Genomic DNA, 16,982 nt, shown 5'->3' on the forward strand with positions numbered 1-16,982 from the left:
CACATACATTGACATAAATTATTAGGCAGATTACTTTAGAGAAGACCGTCCGATTTTAATATTATAATTATTTGTATTTCATTATTAATGCATTTACATGGTTTTATATAAGGCAAAATTTGTATACTCGTGACGAATATTCAAGACGGTACAGCAAGCTCGTAGATATTGGAAAGATAGTTCGGTAATGCTAATCATTTATTACACTTTTAAGTATAGATGCAGTTTGGGACTAAAATTCTTAGTTTGTATTCATATTTTTATATTATCAATATTTAACGTACTTATCCTCATTTTTATAGAGACATATGATAGCAAAAGATCAAGAAGAAGAAGATCGTATTGATGCCCGAAATGGTCTGGAAGAATACGTTTTGAAAATCAAGTACCGAATCTCTCCAGATAAATTTTTGAATACATGTCCAGAACTTCAGAAGCTTGCGAGACTGGTTCGTGACAAAGGACAAGAAATAGAGAATTGGTTATATGAAGTTGGAAATCCTACTAGGAATATATGCACAGAAAAACTTAAATTCTTAAAGGTAAAATCTTTATAGGTTTAGTGGAAGTAGAGAGATAAGTATTTGAGTGAATGAAAGGTAAACAGTACCCAATCTGACTTTTAAATATCATGGTGATCCCAATGTTGAATTATCGTATGTGTCCATTTTATCTGTTTCTGACCTGGAACTGTTTAAAATATTTTGAGAGTATAACGCTTCAGAAGGTTACGTCTCCTATTCAATGAAAAGTTTGGTTTTGAAGAGATCAGCTGTATTTGAGGATTTAAGGTATATTTCTGTGTGGCATTAATCTGGCAACATTACGGTGTAAGAATAGAACAGTTTCATATACCCTCTGTGGAACTTGCAAAAGACAACTTTTCTGTATCACTTTCGGATAGGTAAGAAAATTCGGACAGTTTAAAGCAACAAATTTCCATATTTAATACATAAAAGTACAATAAATACGTATTTTACGGCCTAAGAATGATTTCTGTGTTAGTACAAACAAGATTTAAGTCTGTCTACTACTTAAATCAGATAAGGATTTTTACGAAATTGATTAAAGTTCTGGGCTATTCTACTTTTCCCTTAGTAATGTAAGTAGATAGAAACTTAAATTATTTTAAGATTCAGCAATTCATCATGTGGCGTCAGATTGAAGCACACTTTGAATTGTACAGAGCTTTTGATTCTGTCTTGGGGCGGAGGCTTTTTAGGTGCTAAAAATATCAACCTTTTATTTCAGAAGTTCAGATTTTTATTAAATTCGGTTTGTGCACTTGTTTGTAGCGACGCGTATCAAAATTCATTACCAATTTATTGAGACATGCAATGAAAACCCTACAGAACATGAAATTGTGCCTTTGTAAGTGCAACAGATCAAAGAAAACTAACCATTACTTGAAAATATTTATAGAGAGGTTTCGATCACATACCAGCATATTAGGCAATACGATCAACAAGGATAATATTATGAGGGCTGGTCAATCTGCGTGGGAGAGATAGAATCAGTGGCCTCCTCTTAGTAGGATTTATGATTGTAATCCTGCATGAAGAAATGGAATACTAAGTTTCTTCCAAATACTATAAGTCACATAAATGTTTTCTTCAAATCAGTTGTTACAATGGCTGACACATGGGAAGGTTGAATCTTGAGACTGAAACCAATTAACGCAAAGAAGATTAAGTAAACTGGTATTTCTATAAAAAAAATGATTACATCAGGTCTAAGAAAATAGTTGTAATAATTGTTGTGGGAAGTAAATGGGTTATATTTTTTATATTTCTCCGCCCTTACAAAGGGTACCACAGTAAGAGGTGAAAGCATGGAGAAGATTTGAATTCTGTGATTGAAGGTTTTCTAACATTGAAACGGGTGTAGCTGGAAAAGAGTGCATTTCTGCTCTTCTGCAAAACAACGATCTTGCCATTGAGCAGACTGTGCTCAGAATTTTTTATCCTTGCGGCAACAACTTTGAACTCTCATGCTTGGCACGTAACGTGGGCTTGCTGGTCCAGGCGACGGTTTCAGTAGTGAGGTTATTTATTCTGTCGTGTGTTATTAAATTGTTTCGCTCACGCATCATTGGAAGTAGGCCACAGGTGCCGCATGACAAACACGACATACCTAAAAATTTCAGACAAACCACTGGACACATGCGCTATCAGTCATACATGCCACTTATTATAGCATCCGTATCTAGAAGAGAAATCAGTCATACAACCATCATCCACGTTCAGTCATAGCAACAACATCACACATAAAGTTCCTAATTGGTCAGACAAGTCATTACGCCATTGGTCAGACAATCCACATTAGCGCAGTAGCACCAGATAGCTTTTCATATCATACATAGTACTTTGTCAGTCTTCTCAATGATTGAAACATACTCTCTGGTTGTAGATGTACTATTATTACTTGTAGAATTGCATAGAAATTAAACTTTGAAACAATTATATCATTTTCAATAAGACAAGATGTTAATATCAGGCATTGTAATGTTGTTAAGCATATAAAATATATAAAGACCTGTTCGCTCATCCATTCACTAATGTGTAACTGATGATGTTATGTTATACAGGTATGCTAAATTTCATAAGGTATAAATACAAATTGTACATTTAAATTATGTTATATAGTTACAAACATAACAATAGTGCTGTATAAATTTTATTTGAGGAATGAATTACTTGCGAAGAAATGTAAGGTACTCTATGCACAATGGTATTCCCTTGGAAGCCTTCTTACCATCGATGTTATGAACAGTGTTAGAGCTTCATACACGCGTGTGTCATATACGCAAATATTTTCCTTGGCGTAACGAATAACTGTGCAGGTTGATTTTAAATACACCATAAAAAATAACTATCTCACAAATTAGAATTCTTCCATGAATTATCTACCTACGCTTCTGCAAAACGTACACTGCATGAACCGGCATAAAGTTTTGTTTTCATAAATATTTTCATTAGTGTCTACGGTGCCCGAACAGTCTGTACTGTTCGCCTATCTCTACTCACTTGGGCCACACTCTCCGAATTTTAGTACGCAATACATCCACACTTGCAAGCGGAAGTACTGAAAATGTACAATACCTAATTGATTGTAAGTTTTTAAGGTCTAAGAAGAGACTTTTGCAAAAATAAAAAAAAACAAAATTTTATTATTCTTATGCACATTCAAAGTAAATCTGACGATGAAATGCAATACTGCTTACAGATTGCTACATTTTAAGACACAGGGATTATGTTTGTTCTAAGAATCGCTATGGAGACATAAAGTAAAAAAGTGCGCAATATTTCACAGGATCTTTTGAGACGAAAGAGATTAATTTGATGTGTTGTTTCCAGACATCCAGAAATCCAGACATTTGATTCTATTATATGTGGTATTCCCAATGTCTTTCGAAATGTTGTTCAGAGGAGCGTGTCACCTTGTGAAAATGGAAACACTACTAATGACAAGATTCAAGAAAACTATTTTTTTAAATGTAATTTCTCTTTAGTAACCGAAAATTACTAATATCACCATTCTCTTTCATCTAATAGCTAATATTATTTTCAAATTATGCAACAACACACATCATCTTGTATCTTTACAGAGAAGTTTTTCATAATAAAGTGGAATCAAATTTTGATATTAAAATGTTATTTTTTAACTTTCAGAGAATGTGATTACTAATTTGTTCCTCAGTAAGAATACAAATTAATTTGAAATTAATTCCTCTGCAAGAATAATAAGTTCGACAATCATTTCTATCAGGAAATACTTGTGATCTTAATAGTTTTATACAAGGAAATGATTGAAATATATGAGGTGATTGCAATATATTGCATGCATATGAGGTAGAAATATATGACAAACAAGTCTTATTGTTTAACTAACATCAACTAGAACCCATATGACTAATTCCTCAACTGTCTTATCACTGAATTAACAGAAAAATTGCTTCATTTGATAAATTAAATACTTTCAAATGAAGCTTCCAAAACGTTACAATCTTTCTTAAAATACCTCCAGAGTAGGCATTTTATAAATAATTTCAAGAGTTCTTACGTTCAGTGTTTTTTCCAGGCATGTTTTTGGGGACGCACTGCCAGCCGCCCCGGGAGCTCTGAGAGTGCCCCCGGACGAGACCAAAATAATACGTCTATAATATAATAATAAATAAAATTTACCAGAAGTGCCCCCACGAAATACTACGTGTGTCCCCCAGGACATTTTTTTCTGAGAGAGCGACTGGTTACTTTAACGGAAGCTTATGGAGGAGTAAAGACTAGAAAGTGACAAGGGCAGTTCCGCAACAGAAGACAAACCAAAATGCCGTAGAACTTAGATTCGCAACTCCAGACGATGATTCCTTATATGAAAATGAAATAAACAGGTCTTAATAAACCAGGATCTAAAAACGACTACTCCAGGGCTATAAATCTTCGAAAATGAGAAACATGATGTTTTAAAAGGTCGTAGTTTGTTAACTATGGAGTCTAAGGCAGGTCAAGGAATTACTCGGGGAATCAGTATCCACTATACCTAAACGTCCATATTTTGGAATCCTGCAGTATCTATGCAAAAAAGTATGTGAAATAAATCTGTGTGTGGAAAGGAATTTGCAGTGCACTTAGTATGTATTTGGTAAAATATGGACGCCAATTCCTTTGTTTGTTTTTGAATGGAAGCGAGTAATACCACGTTTTACATTCATGGAGCCCGAACTTATTTTTTGGTTATACAAAATCATATAGCAATTTTTATTGTGGAAGGAAAGTGTACAGTATGTATTTCATTTCAATTTCCACCATTGAATGTCCTGACGATGTTAAAATTAACACGCAGTATGACACGCATTATTAAAATAATAATAATATTTCCATTGTCGGTAGCTTCTGTTTCTAATTCCCACGCTGAGGCTGTTGTAGATACAAACAATGAAATAAACAAATGATAAAGAATTGGAGTAACAAAAAAGGTAGGGGGAAACAGAAAAACTCCGAGAAAACCCTATATTTCTTGTGTGTTCAACACAGAACCCATTAGGCATGAGTCATTGTCATCTAAGAAACCCTACGCACAAGAGATGACTGCTTTATTACTGCGCCACCAAGAATATTCACCGCTACTTACATTAGTGAAATCCAGAATGCCAATATCTACAATCGATACACAACGAGCCACGAGACGTAACAAATGAAGGGTAACGAATCCAGAATTGAACATCATACAATACACAGAACTCACAACGAAGACGCATGGTCTACTCTCTCGCTCTCGCACTCTCTCTCTCTCTCTCTCTCACTCACACACATAAACGCATGCATACATACAAACTAAACTTTGGTATGGGTAGTTCAATACATTGATACGTAGGAATAATAATCCAAAAAACTAATGATTCACTCTGCGTTACGTTAAAAGTTCAAAATTCTGTTCATCGACTTCAGCGGTATGTCTCCATCTTCGAAGTAATGATTGGCGAGTCCTTTCGAAGATGCAGACAGATGTTGATGTTTGCTCCTGCATCAATAATACGAGCAATTAGGTTCATTTCAGAAGGTATTAAGATAGCATAAATTTATTAGTTTATTCAGCCCCATAAATAGAAATCGAGAGGCGAGAAATCTGGTGACCTCGGAGGCCAGGAGATAGATCCTCCACTTCCAATCCAACGATCATCAGACACAGTGATAAGATGATCATGAATTCATTGAGAAAAATGACCTGGTGCTCCATCTTCTTTCATCCATATAATTCTACTGATGGTTCTTATAACACATACATGGTATTGCCAGCCATCAAGCCTTCATGGTAATATATAGGTTACAATGAGAAAATAGATCCCACACGTTTACACAAAATTGTTGTTAATAACGTCCATCATGTGCAGCATGAAGATTTCTCTCCGCCTACACATGTAAGTTTCGCGTATTAAACATATTTTCTCTAGTCTCTATATAACATACGTTACACAATTGTGGACAACGGACAACTTTTTGGAATAACCATTGGAAAGCGCAACGGATAATCACTGGGACCAAGAGCGTGTACCCTGTGGTATCGAAGCGGATTGATTCTCGTGAAAAATATACCAACAAGTCCATGATGAGCATGAAAAAATACGTGCAACCGCCCGTATACTAGTAGTGGGCTTATTGTCAAAATAATGAAGAATAGCTTCCTCAAAGACTGGCGTTTGCATTGTCCGTCTTCGTCGAGCATTGATTCTTCTTTCTTGCAAAATGTCCATTTCACCAAACTGACAATGAACAGCAATAAGTATGCGATGATCAGAACACTGTTGATGAGGATGCAATTAACCATAAATCCGTTGCGCAGACCTGGAGTTTCCTCTTGCAGCTCCATATATGTTTCCTCTTGCAGCTTCAGCAAAATGTACGTCTTTTAATTCAACAAACGTAGATCTCTCCATCACCCTTTTTCATTTTTTCCACTGATAACGATAACATTCTCACATACCAAGCTGATCACCGTTTAACCAATCATTGGAGTTGTAGACACAGCTTTTGACAGTAACTGACGTTACGTTCGTTAAGCTTAACCCAACTGCGTTGGGTTGCAGCAACTCTACATTAAAACCTGGTTACATTACTGAAACGATCGATTAGGCACATATTGTACGAGCATCCTAGCTTGACTTCCAGCTATCTCTACTCTTTTTACGTTGTTATTTCATGTTTCAGCAAGGGTTTAGCCACGGGAGAATCGGTAAGGGGGCTCCGACCCAAAGCAATTTACTGGCACTTCAAATGAAATTTGTCTGTTCTATGTACATGAAACTTGTTGAATGCTTACAGCACGTAAAGAATATTTATAACCAAATCACAAGATTGAGGTAATTAAAATTGAAATTATAAAATTCAACTTTATTGCTTCCATTTACTGAACTTCCCGTCAATTGGGCTTTGTAATGAACAAGTACCGTGTGTTTGAATGTTCTCGAGATTCTGCTGTTTCCTCGGGGTTTCATCATTTCCTATTATCATCCACTCCATCATCACAATCTCTGATCGTTTCGATGGGTAATCATGGGCCGTTAAACTAAATGAACCTAACTCGATGCACACAGTTGCGAGTCTACTATTTTACTATTGCATAACAATATCTGAGTTTGATCTTAACTTTTCTTCATGCCTTCATTATTTATACCCATTTCATCGCAAATTCAAACAAATGGACTTCCGTAAACAAGTTTTGTTTCCTTATCAATATTTTGTTGGTGATATTTATCTATATTCTATGGTTCTAACTTCACATTCTGTTAAGACCTTTGTTTGGAAAGGTTAGATACTGCAAATATAATTATAATAAAGCTATATGAATTTGCATCACAATATACAGTTATTGAATCATCGCTTTAATGTTCAAATAAGAATTATTGACAAAGCTATAAGACAATATTGAATATAGGCCGGCACTGGTAGGCGGTCCTGTGATTTGTAATGCATAAAGCGTGGTGAAGAACGGCCTATAAAGCAAGATTTGGTTTTTGCATGATAATATGTACACCGACCAACTATTGCATAATTTGCAACCTAGCATTCTTTGGTGGAATTGGATTAACGTTCCTTCCAGAGCCACGATTTATGCGACGCGGATATACAACTTATCATGTGATCCGAACCACATGAGCTCCCACCGGTAATCAAACTCAGGCCTCCAATACGGAAGACGCATACGCTAAGCACATAGCCACGAAGGAAATCCAACTTACTGCATTAGATCCAATGGAGCCTTCGTGATTCAGAGCCCACTTCAGTTGTAGAAACAACTCTTCATAACCTCGATATTGCATAAGAATAAAAGACACGGAGACTAAAATTTTAAATTTCTCAGTTTTCGATCACTTTGAAAGTCTTAGTAATATCCTCGATTGATTTCCAAAGATGCTGCTGCTTCTTCTTCATTTAAAACTTTCATGATCAAATTGCAGTTATTCCTCAGTGATGTCTACCTTCCGAACGTAAATTTCATTAAGAGTTTCCAACAACCTAATGGAATACTCATCTCGGCATTTTCTGCCTCTTTAAGCTATTTAAATAAATTAAAAATATACCAATAGCTATTTGGATAGTAAAGAATCGCTTTCACACAATACACTGTGAATGTAATAATCGAAACGAAAACAAAAATAATCTAATATCTGAAGTAGTGACGAATCGAATCCCAGTCTCCCATACCTTAGAACTAGAAGTTAGTAAATACTTCCTTAGAAATCTTAAGAGATAATATTTGAACTTACTTTGCTTTTTTTAAAATTTTTTGAAGATAAACGATGCTTGTGATTACATAACACTTGAAAACTATATTTGATGTTTCATGAGAGAGAATGATTATATTAGTCATAATCAATTACTAGTAGAGAAATGAAATTATTTCAAAAAGAAGTCCGCTTTTATGTTGTTATTAATATTTAACTACTGTTTAAAACTGTATTCCCGTACCGTAACTTTCTCTGTACAATTCATTCCACCGGTACCGGAAAATTGTGAAGTATGGATATTTGGATAGCGTACACTAGGTCATATGTAATTCCTTGAACCGCTTGCGATAGATGCCATAAATTTGAGAGTAGTGGGGTTGAAAATGTGATGTTTTCCATTTTCGTTGGCTTATAACTTAGAAAGAAGAGGTTTCTCGATTCATGTTTATTAGAACTTTTTTCTTTCATTCGGTATAAGGAACTAGCTCCCAGAGTTTGGACATTGAATTTTGGAATATATATATGTAGGTGTAACTTTAATCTAGTTAATAAATATCAATGAAATTTGCCAATGTCCAATTATCGAAAGTAGAACATTGCTTGACATACTTCACAGTACCACCAGATTAACATTGTTGCCAACCCAGCGTAGAGAAAACGTATTTTTTAATAAGCACTAGATCAGGTTAATACACGTTTCAGATCTACGTGCTAAGCATAAATTTAGGCGGCGACGGAACATACTTTGATGCACTAGAGCTGGAAACAAAAGTATGTAACTGCTGTGATTATTGTGATGATGCGGCCATCTCTTCGTCGTTGTCGTCAGCAGTATCATCACCAAAATTCATCTCATTCTTCTCAACTAGGCCAGCAAATTCCAGTGTTTATACTTCCTCAATGATCATCTTTTGTTATTGTAGAATCTGCGTAATTTGCTGGAACATGACGTTCTCATTCCGATTCATTTCCTTGCTATCCGTCTCATAGTTTGCTACCAGCGCTGAAATAACTACAGCAGATTCATCCAGTAAATAGAAAGGAGAACGTCGATAAGTATAACTTTGCACTTCAATGAAACAAGTGTTCGCCACCCAATACGTCACAGAACTATTCAATTGTCATTTTGTTATCTGTCAGACCGACGCCGATTTTTCGATAGGTCAAAAGGTGCAAGAAAAATTCAACACAAAGAGAACTATTTTTCTTGTTTTTCTTTAACATGGACACGAGCGGACAAAAAGGACATTAGGATATGCCACAAGACAACTAATCTTTCTTTTCCTCGGCCTATCCAGTCATTTGAAGGCTGATAGGGTATCATAAGGCTTGACTGAGGATCGCACGCTCACGTCCTTCGGCTCCATCCTCCCTCTGACCGACACTTGGCCTAGGCCTTTGAAAGAAAAAGGGAGTTGCACTCATAAGCATGCCTACAATTACACCAGATACGACTCGCTGTGAGTGTGGTCAGTCTCTAACAAACAGGTAAGAAAGAAAAAAAAACAAATAGATGGAGAGAGAGAAAAGGAAACAAACCTTTTGTTTTGTAGCAAATGATCAACAAAATGGAGGGAAAGAGAAAAAGAGTAGTAGAAAGAGAAGTAGAAGTGAACAGATGAAGAGGGGAAGTGAGATAGAGCGAAATACAAAAATGGACAACGGAAAAGGAGGAGGTTAGTGTGGCCTCGTATCCTTGGTTGCCATCAAACCTGTCCCGCTTCTAACCTTCTCACTCGTACCTAGGATTTGATCAGGAAGCTTCTGTCATTTTCCTTTTTCCTTTTTCCAAAAGCGCTTCATGTGACTAGCATCTCAATTCATTGAAACGGATTGTTTACTAGATCAGTAATAGAAATGAGATTACTGTGAGTTATATACGAGAAAATTGAGATTTAGTATGGTTAGTAGCTGGAAATTTGACCTCATATTCCGACTTGGTAATATTCGTTTTACAAGTACAAAAGGATTAGTAAACATGGATATTTTCTGGAGATTCTATTGCTTCTTCAGTAATTACATAAATCACTCGCGTCTCGTTCTTTAATGTTCCAACTTCTTAGGTTTGAAATTCATTTCCTTTCATTTCCGACAATATATGACATAGGAAGAACGGCTTTTCAGTTTCTCAGATTAGGCTTTTTTCGAGGCCGATGTTTCCTTAATCAAGTCCAGAATCTGGTATATCTTAGAAGTACATCGTGTAGTATATTCAACAGTGTACCTGTATCTTAGATGTACTTCTTTAAAATATATAATGAATATTCAAAATTAGGAAAGCATCACCTGCCAATGAACCTACAATTTATTGATTAAATTTTACACTAATGTAATATTTACTATTTAAGTTTGATATAAAATATTAGATAGTTGGTCTCTTTATTTTTTAAGGAGTTGGAAAAGAAGTGGATAGAAAAGAAGGAACAGTATGAAGAGAAAGTAAGGAGAGAAGCTGAGAAGAAACAAAGGGAGGAAGCTGAGGAGAAACGAATGTATCAAGCTGAGAAGAGACAAAGGGAGGAAGCTGAGGAAAAACAAAGGGAGGGAGCTGAGAAGAAACGAAGAGAGAGAAAGGCAGGAAATAATGATCAGATGAAGAGTAAAAGGTTCGTACTTGCGCTATTTTGTTATTTATTTGTTATCGTTCATTGAGTTTTAAACAAGTGTGTTGCGTTCTAAAACTACTTTCTTGTTATAAAAAAAACCTTCTAGAAATCCCTGAGTTTTACGTCCCACGATTATGCCGGTTAGGCTAAAGAAGTGTTGTAAAAGAAATGGGAAGCATGGGATAGGGTGACATAGCCGCTATTTAGCCATGGACCAGATCTTTTGTTTAATATATTTGGGAGGGGGCACGATATCGTTTTCTGGCTTTTTATATCTCCTTTCAGAAATGAAATCAGTTTAGTTTTGAAGTAAATATTAATGTACTAATTTTCTTTTGTGTTTCTTTTACTATGGGTTATTGATTGATTGACGTATTTAATTAGGATATTAACGTCTAGACTATTTGCCCCAGTCACGCAAACGCCAATTCCTGACAAATATTACTCATAAAAGTGATCTATAAATAAATAGTAATTTAATTTCTAAATAAAGAGGACTGATCTTTTAATAAAATTAATATCGTATAACAGTTTCGGCAAGTAAACACTAAAGTTTCATCAGAAACTATGTTCTACATGAGAATTAACAGCATACTAAACACTACGCCGGTACTAACGCCTTCATGTGACTTCATTTGTAACTGACAGCTTATGACCTTATAGTATACATAAACAAACTCCACTCAACAACGAAGATATCACCAACTATGCCGAGTTTACTAACAAAACTAAGAAATAAATATTTCTCTTTCGAGGTTTGTTAACTTATTAGACTGTTCATCAATTTTAATTCCTGAGTTCCAGTCATCATTTTATCACTTGCATTCAATGAATCTTCCCTTTCTCCATTTCTTGATCATCCTTGTTATTTCATGATTATTATTTAATTATCGATAAATTAATAGAACGAAGCAGTGAATATAATAAAAAGAGAGCAGAGATTGCGACAATGAATACAAAAGAAGACATTAGAATAAAGGAGTTTAAAAAGTTAATAATTTTAAAACGGGTAAAAACTAAAAGGACAAACCATGGTGAAACTAAATAAATTCAGTCAAAAGATGATAATGCGATCACTACACACACACTTTATTTTCCAAATTTTTAGTAATATTAATAATCACTCCTAAACGTTCTGTTCTTGAATAGTATTTCGAAATTTCGCAAGAATGTGCAGAATAGTCGCCACAATACAAATGATTCACATTGCACTTTAAACATGAATAAGAGTGCCCGACACAAAAGCGCCCAAAGATAGGAGTATAATCACAAAGCTTCGTTAGTGTGAAGAATAAGGGCGGATTTTCATGCAAGAGTCCGTTGTATTCGTTGCTTGCGATTCCTATGTGTAGCCAACAGAAAGTTGTGTTACACGAAGAACCGTACTTGAACAATTTTCTCAATTGGCTATTCAGCCAAATCGCAAGCAAAGAACGCAACGAATGCTGGCATGAAAATCCGCCTTAATAGAAGATAATGTAATTGATCATTCAGTTTAAAGAAATGAAATGGGAGCGACAAAATTTAGTTGGAAAAGATTGTTTGTTTCTGCTTATGTTCGCGATTAAGTTAGCTGGTAATGAACTGTAACAGTTGAAACTTCCAATACTTGTTTTTAGTTTTTATTGAACTTACTAATCGCTGGTTATCACTAACCCTTCAAATAGACCACACAGCACATATAATAACTGTACTAGTGTTCATTACACTTATACAAATTTAACTTGAAAATTTTGGAAGAAATGTCCGTGCATTGTGCCTTATGCACCGTGTCTCTTCAACACTTTCCATCTTGAATTACAAATGAAATCTAAATTCCGAAAAACGGTGTTTCCAGTTCTTAAAAATATTACTATATGAGACTTAACATGCTGCCCGCCAAAAAGGGATAGTGACTGTTTTTTAAAACAGAAAAGAAAACAAACTTTATATAACAACAAGTAAAAAAGACTAAAATTGAAAAAAAAAATACTTTAACATGAATGATATTATGATTCATCATTATTTGGTAAAACACGAAGTCCTCTAATTGAGCGTTTATATAAAGCATTCAAAGTTTTAACAGTAGCCTTTCGAACCAAACCTCAGGTCGTGGATACACTTCAATGATGACTCTCAACTTCCACGATAGAGGAGGTAGGTTATCTTCTTTGAGAACCACCAACTGACCTGGGTGTATGTTAGCACAGCTTCTCTTCCACTTATTTCTTCCTTTTAGTTGTGACAAATATTCCATATAGCATCTTCTGCAAAACTGCTCAAATTATTGTTGGATCCTTGCCATCTTTGAATTGAATTAATTTTGTTCTAATGTAAGTCACGTTCTGATAGTGCTGTCGATGGTTCACCAATCAGAAAATGACTGGGATTTAATGATACTTTATCATTAGGATCATTGGACCATGCTACAAGAGGCTTCGAATTTAAGCAAGCTTCTATTTGTGTGAGTAATGTTGTTAATTCTTCAAACGTCAGATATGACATTCCTATGACTCTTCTTAATTCGTACTTAAACGACTTAACTGCAGCTTCCCAAAGACCACCAAAGCTGGTGGAATATGTCGGAATAAAATCCCATTGCATTTCTTACGTAGTTCCAAAATCCTTAATCCTTTCTTGATGACAGCTGCATGCAACAATTTTGTGACTTCTTGAAATTCCTTGTTGGCACCAATGAACGTAGTCCCATTGTCGCTATAGATATACTTGCATCTATCTCGACGAGATACGAATCTTCTCAAAGTAGCTAAAATGCCTGACTAGTAAGATCACTCACACATCCACCTTTTTTTCTTGTTTTTGACTTCTTGGTACCAGTTTTGTTGTAAATAGGACCGCAAAGTCAATTCCAGAATTTGCGAAAGGTCTTGTTAGTTTATGTTTTGGTAGTTGTCCCATTAATTGTTCTGTTCCTGACGCCTTTAATCTTTGACATGTAATACACTTTCTAATAAATTGCTTAATGGCATTTTTACCATTAGGTATCCAATACCTTTGTCTTAGTGATGCTTGCAATAACTGACATCCAGAATGTAGCAATCGCTTGTGTTAATGTTCTATAATTAGTCTTGTTAGATAATGATCTGGTTGTAGAATAATTTGATGTTTAGCATCAAATTCAATTTAAGACAGTTTTAATCTTCCACCAACTCTTGTAATTGTTGATCACACATGAAAAGATTGAGAGACAAGAGTTTGCTCTTATTGCTACCTCTTCCATTTTCTTTAAGATCAGCCATTTTCTTAGCATAGACTGAGTTTTGAATTATCGTGTGAGTCTAATTAAAACTTCTTCAATTACTTCCAAAGTAAGAACGTCTACATTTCTTCTTGATGCTTCTATTTTAGTATTCTTGGAGAACCACACGTAACAAACCAAGGCTCTCGGAAGTTTGTTCAAAGTAGAGAATCTTTCGATTACAATATTATCTTGTGTTGTCACTAAGTAACTTGATTTTAATTTCCTCTGGTCAGGAATCTCTATGTGTGGCGCAGGCTACTTCTTAGGCCAATGAAGTGAAGAGCACTGTAACCATTGAGGACCGTTCCAACACAAATAATTATGTATTAACTTGTGACGACTTGTTCTTCTTGAGGGGGCGCGGTGGGTCAGTGGTAGAGCATTCACCTCCGGTGATTGGGGTCTCTGGTTCTATCCCAGCTCGCACCATGTGGACTTCGTGGTGGACAAACACGGTGCTCATGGGTTTTCTCGGAGTTGTCCCGTTTTCTTCCACTTTCTTCATTCCACCATTTCATTCATTTCTCATCATCACCGTCTCCTTTAGCCTAACCAGCATGTCCGTGGGACGTAGAACTTAAAGATTTCACTTCATTTTTTTCATTTTTGTTCCTCTTGATATAATTACTACAGAACATTCACTTGAAGCGACGTCTTCATTCTCCTTCCACTTCTTGCATCTCAACAACTCGATTGCCAACAAATGTTTTCCATCTATTTGGTATCTTGCTCTTAACCATGCTAAGACCACCATAGAATCTATCCACATGTATACCTGGGATATCCGTTGTTTTAATGCCTTAGTTACCTTGTTGTCAAGTTTTGATGATAATACTGCTGCACATAGTTCTAAACGAGGCAGAGAAATCTTCTTTATGCGCGACTGTTTGGACTTAGCACATAATAGCTTTGAAGTAACTTGACCATCCTTGTTGACAGATCTTAAATACACACATGTCCCATAAGCCTTTTCTGAAGCGTCTGAGAAAGCGTGAACTTGAAGTCTATCAAGGTTCCCGACTGAAGGACCATTCCGTCTACGCTGATATCTGATAATGAAGGAATGAATTCAAGTACTGTCTTCCATCTTTCTGTAGTTCTTTAGGATTTTTTCATCCCATTCCAATCCTGCTTGCCACAGATATTGAAGAATAATCTTACACCTGATTGTTAGCGGACTAACAATTTCCAGCGGGTTAACATTGAAGCAATAATTCCCAACATCTTGCATTTTGTTAAGTTATTACTCGACCTTTGATTTAGAGTGAATCCATTCATCGCTTGAAGTTGATCAGTTGCTAGATGCTACAGTACTCCTAATGTATTGACTTGACCCTTATCGTCTAAGCGTAGTGAATGTTGTGTTTCTCTCAATTCTTCAGAGATGGATTCCAATAACTCAGTACTGTTGGAACACTACTTTCTTAGCAAGAAACCACCCTTTTGTAGCATTTCTATTAATTTGTCCTTTATCTTTAAAGCTTTCTCAAAACTTTTAACCCCTGAAATGCAATCGTCAATATAAAAACTATTCTTGAGAACTTATACTGCCTTCGGATACTCACATCCATCTACTGTACTTAATTGCTGGAGACAACGAGTAGCAAGGAACGGCGCTGACGCTGTTCCGTAAGTAAGGGCCTTTAATTCATATTATACATTAATGGCTTCTTCTGATTTCCATAAGATCTTTTGGAATTTACAATGACGCTGATCAATCAAAATCTATCGATACATCTCTATATCTGCAGTAAAAGCTATATGGTAAGTGCGAAATTTTAATGTAATTGACTGCAAATCGTCTTGCACACTTGCACCAACTTTGGGAACATCGTTCAGTGAAATGCTACTAGTGAAGCATGCGGATGCATCAAATACTACTCTAGTCTTCGTAGTAGTAATAGCTTCCTTAATAACTGGATGATGAGGTAAGTAATATCTTTGAGTAATATTAGAGTTGCCTTCCACTTCCTTCATATGTTCCGAAGCTTCATACTCTTCAAGGAATGCCACATAATCTGTGCGTAACTTGGGACATACATTTAACTTTTTTTCTAATTGTTGTAAATGCTGAACAACTGTCTGATAAGAATAACCTAACTGGATCACTTCGTGATTAAATAGCAGTCTCACTATAAACCGCCATATTGAATGTCTTTTACTGTTTGCGATAAAATGTTCTTCGCACTCCTTTTTTTCTTTGGAAAGCGGAGTTACTTGAATATATTCAATTTTCCAAAACTTCTGTAGCTGATGGCTTAAATCATCGTGGTTGTGTAAAAATAATGTTTGGTGTTCTGGCGTAAAGTTGGTATGCTTAGGCATCTGATATTGTCCTGAAACCATCCATCCTAGCTTTGTATTTTAGAAAACTGAAAATGCGCCTGGGCGCACCAATCGTCCTGCTTTGAGTAGACTAAAGAAAACTCCAGCACTTAACAAATCAATCTTACCAGAAATGTTGAAATTAGGATCCGCTAACTGTAAGTTCGGTGGGGAGTTCCAGTTTTTAATGTCAATATCAGCATCAGGTAAATTTCCCGCTATTTTGGGCAATACAAAACACGCAACATCTACACTATAATCAGTTAAGAAGAGAACACTTATAACTTACGCCCGCATTTAACGTGGTAACTTACAGTATTGATACCTTGTACAGGAACATTCACAGGATTTGTTTGAAATTTAGTCCCTGAATGACACATTCTCTTGTAAAATGAGATTGGGAACTACTATGAAGCAAAGCCCTAACCATATGTAATTTACCATTGCGATCTTTAACTTAAACAACTGCAGTTGAAAATAAAACAAGCATATTACTTTTAGGCTTCATAGAGCAATAAGTACTAGTATTAACAACTTCCTGTTTTTGAGGCATTTACTTTTCCCTACAGGTTCCGTAATACAATCA

At 35.6% G+C, this 16,982-nt stretch overlaps 1 protein-coding gene across 2 annotated transcripts in view; it reads left to right on the forward strand.

Moving 5' to 3' along the window:
• LOC145680969 (heat shock 70 kDa protein 4L-like) overlaps positions 1-16,982 on the forward strand; it is a 331,629-nt gene that overhangs the window by 297,445 nt on the left and 17,202 nt on the right. For both annotated transcript variants that reach the window (XM_081752187.1, XM_081752188.1), the window contains exons 11-12: positions 303-542; positions 10,616-10,830. In XM_081752187.1, coding sequence (XP_081608313.1) covers positions 303-542; positions 10,616-10,830 — 455 coding nt within the window. The remainder of the gene's footprint in view (positions 1-302; positions 543-10,615; positions 10,831-16,982) is intronic.

Source organism: Thermobia domestica, chromosome 3 (genome assembly GCF_964235325.1).
Source record: "Thermobia domestica chromosome 3, izTheDome1.hap1.1, whole genome shotgun sequence".
In the NCBI taxonomy this organism is placed as follows: Eukaryota; Metazoa; Arthropoda; class Insecta; order Zygentoma; family Lepismatidae; genus Thermobia; species Thermobia domestica.